The 12,775-nt window shown below is 47.2% G+C and overlaps 1 protein-coding gene across 1 annotated transcript in view; it reads left to right on the forward strand.

The window, feature by feature from the left end:
* Positions 1–340: 340 nt before the first annotated feature.
* Cracr2a (calcium release activated channel regulator 2A) overlaps positions 341–12,775 on the forward strand; it is a gene marked incomplete at its 5' end in the record, with an annotated part of 70,912 nt that continues 58,477 nt past the window's right edge. The window contains 3 exons of the mRNA XM_058572367.1: positions 341–494; positions 1,506–1,692; positions 6,227–6,373. Coding sequence (XP_058428350.1) covers positions 341–494; positions 1,506–1,692; positions 6,227–6,373 — 488 coding nt within the window. The remainder of the gene's footprint in view (positions 495–1,505; positions 1,693–6,226; positions 6,374–12,775) is intronic.

Genomic DNA, 12,775 nt, shown 5'->3' on the forward strand with positions numbered 1-12,775 from the left:
CAAGTTCAAAGCCAGCCTCAGCAACAGTGAGACACTAAGCAACTCAGTGAGATCCTATCTCTAAATAAAACACAAATACAAAATAGGGCTGGGGATGTGGCTCAGTGGTCAAGTGCCCCTGCGTTCAATCCCTGGTAGCCCCCCTCTACCACCAAAAATTTGGTAGCTTTATATCACCAAAAATTTGGTAGCTTTATACCTGTGGCAGCTGTTCTCCCTGGCATGGGAGGAGGAAGACTGGAAAGCAGTCTGGACACAGCAGCTGTCTCCTGGCTCTTGTAGGACAGTCAAACTCTAGACACTTTAGGCAGAAGGCCCTGCAGCCCTGGTCATCCCCCAGGACTGTCAAAGCATTAACCAGTGTGGTCTGGATTGCTTTCAGAGGCTCCACAAGGAGCTGCCCCTCAGCCTGGAGGAACTGGAAGATGTGTTCGATGCCCTGGATGCTGATGGAAATGGCTTCCTGACCCCGGAGGAGTTCACCACTGGATTTAGTAAGTTTAGATAGGTACTTGGAGTCCCAGGACTCACCCCAGGTGAGTCTGCCTAATGCTACATAAAGTGCATTTCTTTCCCCTCTAGGTCTGCAGAACATTCAGTACGGGCTTTCCTATCCTCATCTCAGGGGTGCAGAGCTCAAGGCTGCCAGACTCTAGATGACTGGGGGCCTCTTTCACATGCCCACATCAACTGCTTACACCACTACCCATCCAGTGTCCCTGCCCAGGCCCCTCCCACTGAGAATGGCAAGGGGAATGGAGGGGAGCTCTGGAGAAGGCTTAGCACAAAGAGGGAGCTGTGATGAGAGTCTCAGCCCCTCTTTTTCTGCCTTGATATACAAAAAAAAGTGAAAAGGAAAAGAAATGGGACTACTATATGAATTATTTCAATTTGAGGGTGGCTGAGTCAGATGGGTTGAGGGATACCATCCATCAGAGAAATTCCTAGAGCATTTGAGTAGACCAGTCCTTCTCAAAATAACCAGCAAGAAGGAGAATTGAGATCCACAAAAAGGATAATGAACCCAGACATATTATCAGATCAGAAAAACCAATCAGCAACATTTCTATTACATCCAGTATGAGTGTGGAGAGTAACACACACCTGTGAAGGGGAGCAGGGCTAGGGAGGATGACAGGAATGATGCTCTGGACCACGGGTCTTCAGGCTGCTGGAGGGCAATAGAGGTTTTTAAAAGACATTTTTGTTTAAAGTAAAAACCAGCAAATAAATGTATTCTAAACCAGACTGTAGAGGATTGAGAACCACAAAGGAGTCCTCCCACCTGTCAGGCATCTGCCTTTCCCAGGGTCTGGCATCAAGAAGAATCTTATGGAAACACAAGACACAAAGTCTGGGGCATTATGCCCACAGATCTTTGCTATCAGAGGTTTTCCCTTTTGTTTCTCTCAAATGAACTTCAAATGACTCCTGGCAACAGAGTAAGCCAAGCCCTTCCTGGGTGAGGATTGTCTAATTGAGATGCTTGTGCCCTGTACCCCCAGGTCACTTCTTCTTCAGCCAGAATAATCCAGGTCAGGAGGATGCAGGTGAACAGGTGGCCCGGCTCCAAGAGGAGAAGGTGTACCAGTTCCGAGGGGATGAAGATTTGGGCAACATGGACCAAGATGAGGAAGCTGATCAGTTCCAGAGGTTGATGGACAAACTAGGAGCCCAAAAAGTTTTGGAAGAGTAAGTGGGAATGGCAACCTGGGATGGAGCCCAGCCTAGGAGGAATTTGTTCATCTGCTCAATAATAATTCATATTTGCTAAGCCTGCAGTGACAGTCCCCATGGTTGACCAGCGAGGCTCCCTGCTTCTTACATCCTGCCCTTTGCCAGTCAGATCTGTCTCTACATTATATTTTTTAAAATTTGGCAAATATTCCTATTCTCCTTCTCTCCTGCCCTCTCCACTTTTCCCTTCCTGCTGAACATTATCATCACAAATCTTAGGTCTGCCTCATCCTCCAAGGGGTGCTCCCACATCAGAGGTCCAGGCCAGGCCTTAGGGTTCACTCTGACTCTTCTCTAATGCTTCCTGTTGACGTCAGCTCACCAGTATTCCTACCTGCAATGGAGCCAACCCTGGGTCTCCAGGTCTACGGTGCACTTCAGCCACTGGCTGGGTGAGTGCCTGGCAAAGGCCTCTCACAGGGAGGCCTCTGCATGCTGTATCCCTGAGCAAATCAAATTTTGTCAGGAAGACCAGGTGGGAAATTAACCAGTTTCATTAGTCCACCATCTGGATCATCATCAGCTCAACTGAAAAAAATTAGAGGGTTGGAACTTCAAATAATACAATACCCTAATTTTTATTTGTATTCTACAAAGTAATTTTGAATGAGGAAACACATGGACTTAAGCCCTGACATTAAAAGTAAAATAAAAATATGATAAAATAAGACACAATATGATAAGATAAAATAATAAAATGTGTGATGCAGCTGAGAGAAACCAAAGAGTGGGCCTGAAGATCATGTAAACACCATGGCCCTTTCCCTGTGGCCTTTATCCCTTCCATTTTTGGCTTCTAGGTCTGGGGTTGGGTGGGTTTCCTGCAGGCTGGGAAAAGCCTAATGATTAGAGCTGCTATTTCCAGAGCTTGGGAAGAAAAGGGACCATGGTAGAAAAGGGAGCAAGAGATAAGGGCCCTGCACATACTACATAGGCCAGAGCTCTGAAATTTTTTGTGAACAGTTTGGTGGACTGTGTCGGAGGTGAGAAAGGATGGCTAAGGTGTGCCAGGTGGGAGGGGAACAGCATTGGCCTAGGAGGGAGCCTCCTAGGAAGCCCTGGACAGGAAGTAAAACTTGACAGCAGCAGCAGGGGCAGGAACAGCAGCCCAGAAGTGGCTGCCAGGGGCTAGGCCAGTGGAAGATGGAGGGGGCAGGGGGAGTGTCAGGGCACAGGTGGTTGTGGGGAAGCTCACTAGTCAAACATCTAATTCAGGTTCCCCTGAGACAAGAGACCAGAGCACAGAGGCCACAGCCAGGGACCCTGTGAAGCCTCCTCCTGGAGGAGGGGAAGGAGAGCGCAGTGCAGGTGAGCTAGGCCAAGGCACTGTCATGAAAGAAAGGGGCCTCCCCACCTGCTCTTCACTTCCAGGGCAGCTGCTTTCCTAGAGGGACTGTCACGTCAGAATTCACCTGATGTTACTCTAGGGACCTATGCCACAGGCCTGAGCAGAAGTGAGCTAAAACGAGATATTCCAGAGGAGAGAAGGCACTGGGAAAGTTTCAAGAGTAGTCTGTGAAAAATTGGTGCTGACCAGCAAAATCCATCCTCACTGAATTTGAGGGAAGTGCTGCAGCATGACAGAAATGATCGTGACTGAGAGACCCCAGAGAGGAAGAAGAGGAGGCTGTGAAGACTTCAAAGGTATCCAAAAGTTCTGCTTGGATATCCAAAGGCATCATGGTTTCTGTGTTGTCCTGGAAGCAGAGAGAGAGATTTATTCATCTCCCAGGACCCTTCTGGTCTGCAGGCCTATATCCCTCCATAAGGGCAGCCTCAGTGTGTCCAGAGGTGCCCCAATTTCCTTGGCAGTCTGATTGGCCCAGTGATTTGTGGGCTTTGGCTTATTTTTCCTCAAAAGTCAGAAAATATGGTATGGCCATTAATAAGAATTTCAAAGACCACTGGAAGAGTGGCCAGTGGGTCTGCAAATCTCATTGGCATTTTTAGTCCAGTTGGCTGCTCTCCCAGGCTCCATAGGAACGTGGAAGATGTGAACAGATGACCTAGGCTAGCAAGGTGGACCTTCATTTCATAATGCTTGTACTTCATGAAAGGGGGGCCTAATCTGTTTAGGCTGCTATTAACAAACACCCATAGATGGGTGCCTTCTGAATAACAGAGGTTGATTTTCTCATAGTTCTGGAGACTAGGGAGTCCAAAATCAAGGTGCCAACAGATTTGATATCTGGTAAGATACCTTTTCCTGGTTCATAGATAGCTGTCTTCTCCCTATGTCCTCCCATGGTGAAAAAGAAATAAACTCAGGCCCCTTTCATTAGGGCACTAATCTTATTCATGAGGATTCTGCCTATGTGATCTAATCACCTCCACAAAACCTCACCTTCTAATAACATCACTTAGGGTTAGGATGTCAACATATGAAATTTGGAAGCTCACAATCATTCATACCCCAGTGGGGTTCAATCTTCCACAAGGATGGAAGGTCATCAGGGTGTCTCTCTGAGACCCTTTGTCTCTAAATCCTTTGTGCCATCTACATTTTGCCTATACAACGAAGTAGACACCCACGACATGGTTTGTGTGGAGAAAATGGAATTCGGGGAAGCAGAGAGACTCCTTACCTCCCCTCCTCTTGTCTCCTGGACTCCTTCATATCATCTGGTACAGAGCCAGGTTTGTAATAGATGATAAATATTCAAGCATGAGATTGAATGTGGTATAACTAAGGGTAGTTTGTAACCCTGAAGGTGAAGCTGAAACCCAGGGCTGGGTTTGGGCAGAGGTTGGGTGTATGCCAACAGGACAGCACCACCCCATGCCTCTGCCACACACCCCTGTTGGATGGATGAGTGCACGGATAGATGGGTGGGTGGGTGGATGGGTGCATGCATGATGGCTGGCTGGATGGATGGATGGTCTCAGTAAGCAGGCAGATGTTTGGATGGAACGGAAGCAAGAAATGATGGTAGTGAAAAAGCATGGGATGGAGGGAGGAAGGGAGCAGAGAGATGAACAGACACTAACCAGAGGTGGGTTTATTTCTCAGAGGGCCTCTTCTCTGCTGGGTGCAGAGAATTATACCTGTTCCCCAAGAACATTTCTAACATGGCCCAATCGAAATATCACTTCTGAGGAGAGTTTCTAAAACATAGTGCTTGTTACATAGGCCCAAAGGATTTTATTCTTTGTCCTGAAGGGACATAGTCATAGCTGCCCTAGAATCATATTGGTTTTGTAACTCAGTGGGGGGCAAATCAGATTTATGTTTGCCTTATTTCAATCATCGGCCATAGATTTTTTTAGTCCAGAGGGTGAGAGCAGGGCCCAGGAATGTGGCTCCTCTCCTCGTCCTCCCTTTGATGATCAGTGTGGCCCCACAAGTCTTTGCTGCTGTGCTGGGTGGGCTCAGGCTCTATCATGCCCATTTCTAGAGGGTGCTTCTGGGCCTGTCACTCTGCGTCTCATCTCTCTGACTGCCTCCACGTCTCCCAGCCGTCCACTTGTCTTTCCCTCTGTGCGTCCACATCCTTCAGACTTCTCCTTCCCTTTCATTCGCCTGACAGTCACTCACATGCCACAGTGCCCCAGGGGGTGCTGCCTATTCTCTTCCCTTCCCCACAGTGACAATTGCATTCTACCATCCATCAGATGGTATGTCTTTACCTCTCAGTGGTGAAGGCCATTCTTCCTGGAAGTGACAAGCTTGTTCCTTTAGCTCCCGAGCGGTTTTCCCCACCTTCACTGGCTCCCAGCCACCTCACTTCTCCCTGGCATTTTGAGGTGCTGTGAGTACATTGCTGCCTGTGCTCACACCTCTAGCCCACTGTGGCAGACACAGAGAGTGGAAGCAACAGAGCGAGGTAGGAAAGGAGCCCATCACTGGAGTCATGTCCACCCAGAGCATGTCCCCGACTCCATTGTCTATGACAGTGATCACAGCACACTGCACCTCTCTCTGTTTCCGCATCTATAAATGGGAATGACGGCAGCCTCTGCTTCCCAGGCTTCCCATGAGGATAACATGAGCCGATGTGCAAAAAGCACCTTGCATACAGCAAGCACTCAATAAATGTTAGCTACTATCATTCATTTATTTTTAATTGGTGCACTATAGTTGGATATAAAACTGGAATGCATTGTAATATGATCATACTTGCACATAGCGTAATTGTATCAACTTTACTCCCTAGTTCTTTTACTGTTTTATTTTATTTTATTTGAATTTTTGGTACCAGAGATTGAACTCAGGGGTGCTTAACCACCGAGCCACAGCCCTAGCCCTTTATATTTTTTTTATTTTGAGCAGGGTCTCGCTTAGTTGCTTGGAGCCTTGCTAAATTGCTGAGGGTGGCTTTGAACTTGCAATCTTCCTGCCTCAGCCTCTGGAGCAGCTCTCTTACTCTCATTTTTATGATGATGATGGTGATGTCATCTCCAGCTGTCCACTTCCTTTCTGGGAACCACTGCGTTTCCTGCAGAGCCTCATTTCTCCACTCCCACCTTAACGTCCTTCCTTCTTTTGCAGCGAAGACGACGTGAAGCAACTCTGGCTGCAGCTGAAGAAGGACGAACCTCACTTGCTGTCCAACTTTGAAGATTTTCTAACCAGAATCATCTCCCAACTCCAAGAAGCCCATGAGGAGAAGATTGAACTGGAACGCGCCCTAAAAAGGTGGGTACCCAGTCTCAACCACTCTCTGTGCTCTCTGTGCCTGTGTGTAGAAACCATAAACATAAAGAGCACTTTCAGTTTTCCATGGAACCCTGTGTGATGCCTCCTTATCACTGTCTGGGTGGAGTAGGGGTGTCTTCTATCACATATCTACTTTTAAGCCCTTGCTCATATTTACTTAGTGCTAACCATACACTCCGAATCTCACAACCCTTTTGAGCTAGGGACCATCTACTGGTATCCACATTTTACAGATGAGGACTTTGAGACACAGAAATGTTAAGTAACATGCCCCAGAATGCAGTTTCTAAGTGATAGAGCCAGATGGCCTATCTGGCATTCTGGGCCCCTCCCGACTCTGAATTGGCCCTCCCTCTGTAGAGGCAGCACATCTATATGGTGGCCTAATGAATTTGCCTCTCCTGACTTCTCCCCTGTCCTCGCTCCTCTCTCTGCCTCCACGGCTTCTCCAGGAGACAGGAGACAGGGGCATGAGGTCCATCATGAGAACTGACATGTGGTCACGGGCACTGTGTTTATTCAATCACTGTAGACGTTCAACACAGTAAACTCACATTTGGGAAGCATGGGATTGAATGTGGTATAACTAAGGGTGGTTTGAAACCCTGAAGGTGAAACTGAAACCCAGGGCTGCGTTTGGGCAGAGGTTGGATGTATGCCAACAGGACAGTACCACCCCATGCCTCTGCCTCACACCCCTGTCCTGCTCCAAGGGTTTGCTCGTATTCTGTAGGAATCTATCCCCAACAAGTCCACAGCTATGTGAAGCTGCAGACCACCTGCCCACTGTGCAGATCCCTCCCTACAAAGTTTGCTCCTGTGTGGAGGGATTTTAGAGTCTATGCTGAAATAGCCCTAAAAGAAGCACAACCGATCAAAAAAGAATAGATCACCATAAGCTTCCATCTACCTATCACCCTGAGCCCCAGCTCTTTTTCATCCTGGGCCTTCCCCACATAACTCCCAAAATAGCTCACTGGGATAGATACAAATCTGGGGGGGAAAGAGTCCACATTCTGGGGGAGTTGAGGCCTGTAGTGCTAAAGGATGCACAATGGCTAGAGGACTGTTAAGAGAATCCTGGGGAGAGGTGGCCAAGGCTCAGAGAAGGGAAGATCTGAGGGAGGCACTTGTATGTAACTTTTACATCATTAAACCATGGTATCAGACAGACTTGAGAGAGAATCTTGGTTCTGCCACTTACTAGCTGTGCAATTTAGGCCAAGTTACTTAACCTCTCTGAATCTCAGTTTCCTTATCTGTCAGATAGGGATGGTCAGAGTTGTAAGCATTAAATGTGATCATATGTGTGAGTATTTGGAACAGCGCTTGCATACCAGTAATTGATGCATGTCAAAAGAATAATTATTGTCTTAAATTAGTATCTTTGTCAGTATTAGAGGATTTGTCTGCCTGAAGCAGGGAGTTTGGGCCTTGATATAATCAGAGGTGAAGTTCAAAGGAGCTTTTATCCTTCTAGACAACATGGTGTCGAGGCTGGCTAAACCAAGTGTGGTACATGGACCAGCAGCATTGGGCATCACTTGAAATACCTTAGGGATGCACAGAATGTTGGGCTTCACCCCAGCCACACTGAATCTGCATTGTAACAAGATATCCAGGTGCTTTGTGTGTAGATTTGAGATATGGGGGGGCTGGAAATCAGAAGATCTGAATCAGGTATGGCAAAGCAACCCGCTAGCTCTGTGATCTTGCTCAAGTCTCTTGGCCGCTCTGAACCTCAGTTTTCTAATCTATAAACTGAGGGAGCTGGATCAGTTTCTACCCCACCTCACCCCATTCCCTCTGACCTGGAGGAGCCACTGCAAAGTCAGGCAGCCCTTCCAGAGGGGGGTACTCTTTGTGTACCTAGAGAGAGCAACTGAGTCTGAATGGGTGAGCAATTACCCAGATCGCAGCCTAGAATCTCATTGCAGGCCTCCTCTGCTGGCCTGCTCTCCTGCAGATAGAGACAAATGCCACTGACACGCTGGAGAGCCTCTTAGCCCTGACATCCATCTTCAAGTGGCCTCTGTAAGTGCTTTTGCCCTAATTTAGTAATTGCTTTAAAAGTTCTTGAGATGAAAGTCAAGGCCACTTTTGGCAGTGTGTACAAAACCATCTCAGCCAAAGCTTCCAGTCCCTCCATGCCAGCTACCCCTGCCTGAGGTCAGCTGATCAAGTCCTGCTCTGGCAAGACTGGGGACTCACTGGGGTCTCTGACAGCCTTATTCTGGAGGTATTCTCTGGCACAGAACCAAAGAATTGCAGGTAGTAGTGAGCAGAGCACTGATCTAGGAAGGAGGAGGACCTGGAGCTCTTCCTAAACCACCAGCTTGGTGGCCTCAGGCAACATGCTTTACCTGTCTGTGCATTAATTTCCTTGTTGGCAACATGGGTGAAGGAGATTGGTGTTTTTCAGACTCTTTGAGATGGTGACTCACTAGAAGAGATACATTTCACTTTGCAATCCTCATACACTCCTATGTAGGTGTAGCTGAAACCAAAGTTCTATGAAATTGTACTCACCCTTATTACATGTGACACTGAGGTTTTTATATTAGAGTCTTTTTTATTCAATTAAAAAAAATAAGGTCTGTCCCACATTGCTGGTAGACCAGACCATCTCTAAAGTACCAGATGATCTATAACTTCTGCAGCTCAGAATGGTACTAGACCCAGGTCCAACTGCTCGCTGCTGGAAAGCCAGTACTCTGGAGATGAGTGTTGGTGGGAAGGAGATCAGTTTTATTCAAGGTCCAGCATCTTGAACAATGGGGGAGCTATTGCCTCAGAGCCCCTTCTCAGGGAATTCAGGGGTCACCAAGGGCTTTTATAAGGAAGGAAAGGAGGATCAGGGGACAAAGTTAAAGCAGGGGACAAAGGACAAGCAAGATTCCTGCTGCCCAGGGTCCTGATCATCCAGGGTTTGTGTCTCTTTCTTCCCCCCATCTGACCACACTACAAGAGACCTTCGCCCCCTGGAACTATTTACAAACATATTGCATTTCTGCAAGCTAAATATTGCATCAATTTATATGTTTTGTGTTAGTTAATGCGCAGAATTCAAGAATAAGGAGGAGTGTTGCCCATTCTGGTGTTCTCTGAAGGCCCCAGATGTTCTGGGCTCTGTACATCTGGAAGAAAGATTGTTTAACATTTGACAGAGATGTCACTCAAGTGTGACTTTTCTTTAGAATTTAGAATGCCAGGCAAAGGGAAGGGAGACAACCCTGTCTAGGACAATGCCCAAAGGGCCACCACTGTTACAACAAGTCAAACAAGAAACCAGGACATCTCAATGGAGTATAAAATATTTAAATGGGATTCTTTGCAGATAACCCAGGGTGAGGTTAAGTGATTCTGAGACATGTTTTAGAAAGTGAGTTTGATGGTTTGGACTGGTTTGGGGGAGGGGCAAGTCCAGGCTTTAGAGAAGGAAGTGGGAGGAAGTGCTGGGAAAGGCCTGATTCAGGATGGGAGTCCAGCGGAGTCCCAGCAACAGCCATCCCAGTGAGCTGTCAGAATGTCTCGCAGGCTCTGCCACAGGCTTACCTTTGCTTTTCAGCACAGGTCTGACATTTAACTCCATCTGGAAGGTGCCATAGATGATGGAGATGAATGTAAGTCATAGCTGCTGTGTGTCCCTCCCAGGGCTGGAGTCAGAGGGGAATGCAATCTGATTCACATGTTATCAGTACTTGGCATTTAATAAGCGCTTACACTGTGCCAGGCTCTGAGGTAGGCAGATAGAGCCCAGAGTCCTTACCCTTGAAGAGTTCATGATCACACTAACTAGGCAGAGCTTATACCAAATTCTGCACAAAGCTGACCAGAAAGTTCCCACATGGAAACATTACTTGGCGACGAGAGCCTCTGCTGCCTCTCTTTTTGCAAACCACACACTTTGTTTTTTCTTCTCATGGGGCACAGAGAAAATGAGACTGACTTCTTGGGAAGTCTGGCCTTCCCCCAGGTATGCAGGAGGTACATTCCCTGACCCCAGATCCCCAGGCTGGGCCATAACCCTCAGGGGTACAGTGTTGCTTCAGTGAGTAAAAAAGTCCACTCCTCCTTACAGTCGCTCGCAGGTCCCAGGAGGAATGGAGAAGCTGTTGGGGTAATTGTGTTAAGGCTCCAGTAGATTCTTGTGCTCTCCATTAAAAGAACCAGATAAAGGCATAGATATAACAGGAACAAACTCTTTATTGGGATCTCTTGCTCAAGCAGGGAGAGACTGACTCAGAGAATGTCAAGCTGGCCAAAGGACAAAGGAGAGAGATAATTTTATCCAAGTAGAAAGGGTGGGAGGGGTGGGCTAGAGTTTTGTTAATTGGGTTTAAGTGCTTTTCAAAAGGTGTTTTTCTTTTCTGGGGCCAGCACTTCAGCCTTGAGGGAGAGGGAGTCATTAATTCTCCTGGTGCCAAAGTTCTGTCTCTCATATTGACCCTGCTTCATGCATCCACATCTTTGCTCTGTGAGAAGAGTTGCTGTAGCTGCTAGAGAACACATCGGTGGGGAGTGTTGAAAACACAAATCATTCGAGTAACAAGTTAAGTGTCCTGGCGACGTGCTGCTTCCGTGACTCCTCAACAGTGTCATCCTTTAGGTTGTTTGTTCTTGAAGGTGTCAGGCTTTAATGACACATCTGGTTTCTGAGACCTTGAAGACTGTTTGAGAGTGAGTGGGTGGGGAAGGTCGTACCTTGCTCTGAATAGCTAACACGCCTGGAGCCAGGGCAGGAGAGCAGGGAAGAACAGCTCTCACGCCTTTAAGTGCCAAGGAGCCAGGAGTGAAGGCCCAGGAGTGCATCTGCCCTTTTCAGTGGGTAAGCAGCGACTGACAGCCTCATTCCCCCTTCAGAGTTTTTCCTCTTAATTGTAAGTGGTGCTGCTTTTATGGGCTTCCTGATGGTCTTGTATGTGCTTAGGAAAGCTCCTGACAGCAGGTGTCAGAGACCCAACCTCAGAGCGTGCTGACTGGCGCATGGTCAGAAATAACCAGAACTCACCTCACCTTATTACTGGAGATTTTTCACTGCATATTGAAAATAAGAGGAGGAGACAAGTATGAGAACATCTAATCTCCCACTCCCTTGTCTTTTAGGGCAGTGGTTGTGGAAATCTCAGATTTGTGTCAGAATCCAGGTATGGTGTTTGGCTCTGATGCATGTGGTTGTGGAAATCTCAGATTTGTGTCAGAATCCAGGTGTGGTGTTTGGCTCTGATGCATGTCCACTTGGAAGTAGCTACAGGCCCATGGGGTAAGGTAGAGAACAAAGTCTAATGCAAAACTGGGGACTGAAGACTAGTGTCTCCACTAAACTTGGGGACTAAGACCTTTTCCAGCTATTACAACTGAATTCCCAGTGCAGAAATTCAGAGAACTGTACATTTTAGTATGATGGCTATGGGGAGTTTAGACTTAAGGAAGAACTTCCAGCCATCACAATTAGGAAGGTCTTTGTCATGGAAAGCATGATTTACATTTACCTTTTCTGGAAAAAAAAAAAAAAAAGCTTAAAATCTCTAGGGTACATAGAATGCTGCTATGTGGAACATCAAAAGTTTCAGATCTTTGCCAGAATCACTTAGGGATTCTGGGGTCCCACCCCAAGGGGTCCCAATTTACTTGTCTTCCGTGGGAGTTTAAAGTCTGCATTTTTAAAACATTGAGGTAAGGATAAATTACACTGTGTCTGGGGAGTGCTTTGAGCTCTCTGAAGGAAAGTGCTTTCTAGATCAAAGGCCAGCCACAGGCTGAACTGTCAGCCTTGCTCAGGCTCAATCTTCCGTAGCTTAGTGGCCTGGGGATACCACACTGACTGCCTGTTTCCTGTCATTGGAAGGTCATGCTTGGCCTCAATGAACTTGGCAATAACTCCTGTTCCCTCCTTGGAATCAGTGCTTCATCTGCCCAGTCTTATCTGGTCCAGCTGAATCAGGCCACAGACAGTCTCTTGGAAGCTCAGAGACCCTTAAATTGCAGCCCTTCTCAGCCACTGTCCAGGCACTTTCTATCTAGAGTTATTTCCCTAGGCTCCAGGAGGGTGACAGACAAGGAAGAAATATGTCCTGCAGCCTGACAGGCAGCTGAACTATAATAGCTGGCACCCCAGCCTCTAAGAATTGGTATTCTGTGGTGTGGAGCTCTGGGGATGTGAGAATATTTTCAGGGAGGGATGTCACCATGTCCTTGGTCTTGCCTCCAGATAGAGCAGCCAATTAAGCATCGTATATACAGCAGATGGCCCTTTTATTCTGTAGGGTTCTCAGACCTGTGCAAGGCCTCACCTGCATGGCTTTTGTGTATTAGCTTGCTTTGGAATTACCTGAGGACACTTTTATTTTAAAAGGTTGATTCTGAGGCCCTTCCCTGGGG

Source organism: Marmota monax, unplaced genomic scaffold, assembly GCF_021218885.2.
Source record: "Marmota monax isolate L192 unplaced genomic scaffold, Marmota_monax_Labrador192_F-V1.1 WCK01_AAM20220418_F8-fsc00356, whole genome shotgun sequence".
Classification (NCBI taxonomy): domain Eukaryota; kingdom Metazoa; phylum Chordata; class Mammalia; order Rodentia; family Sciuridae; genus Marmota; species Marmota monax.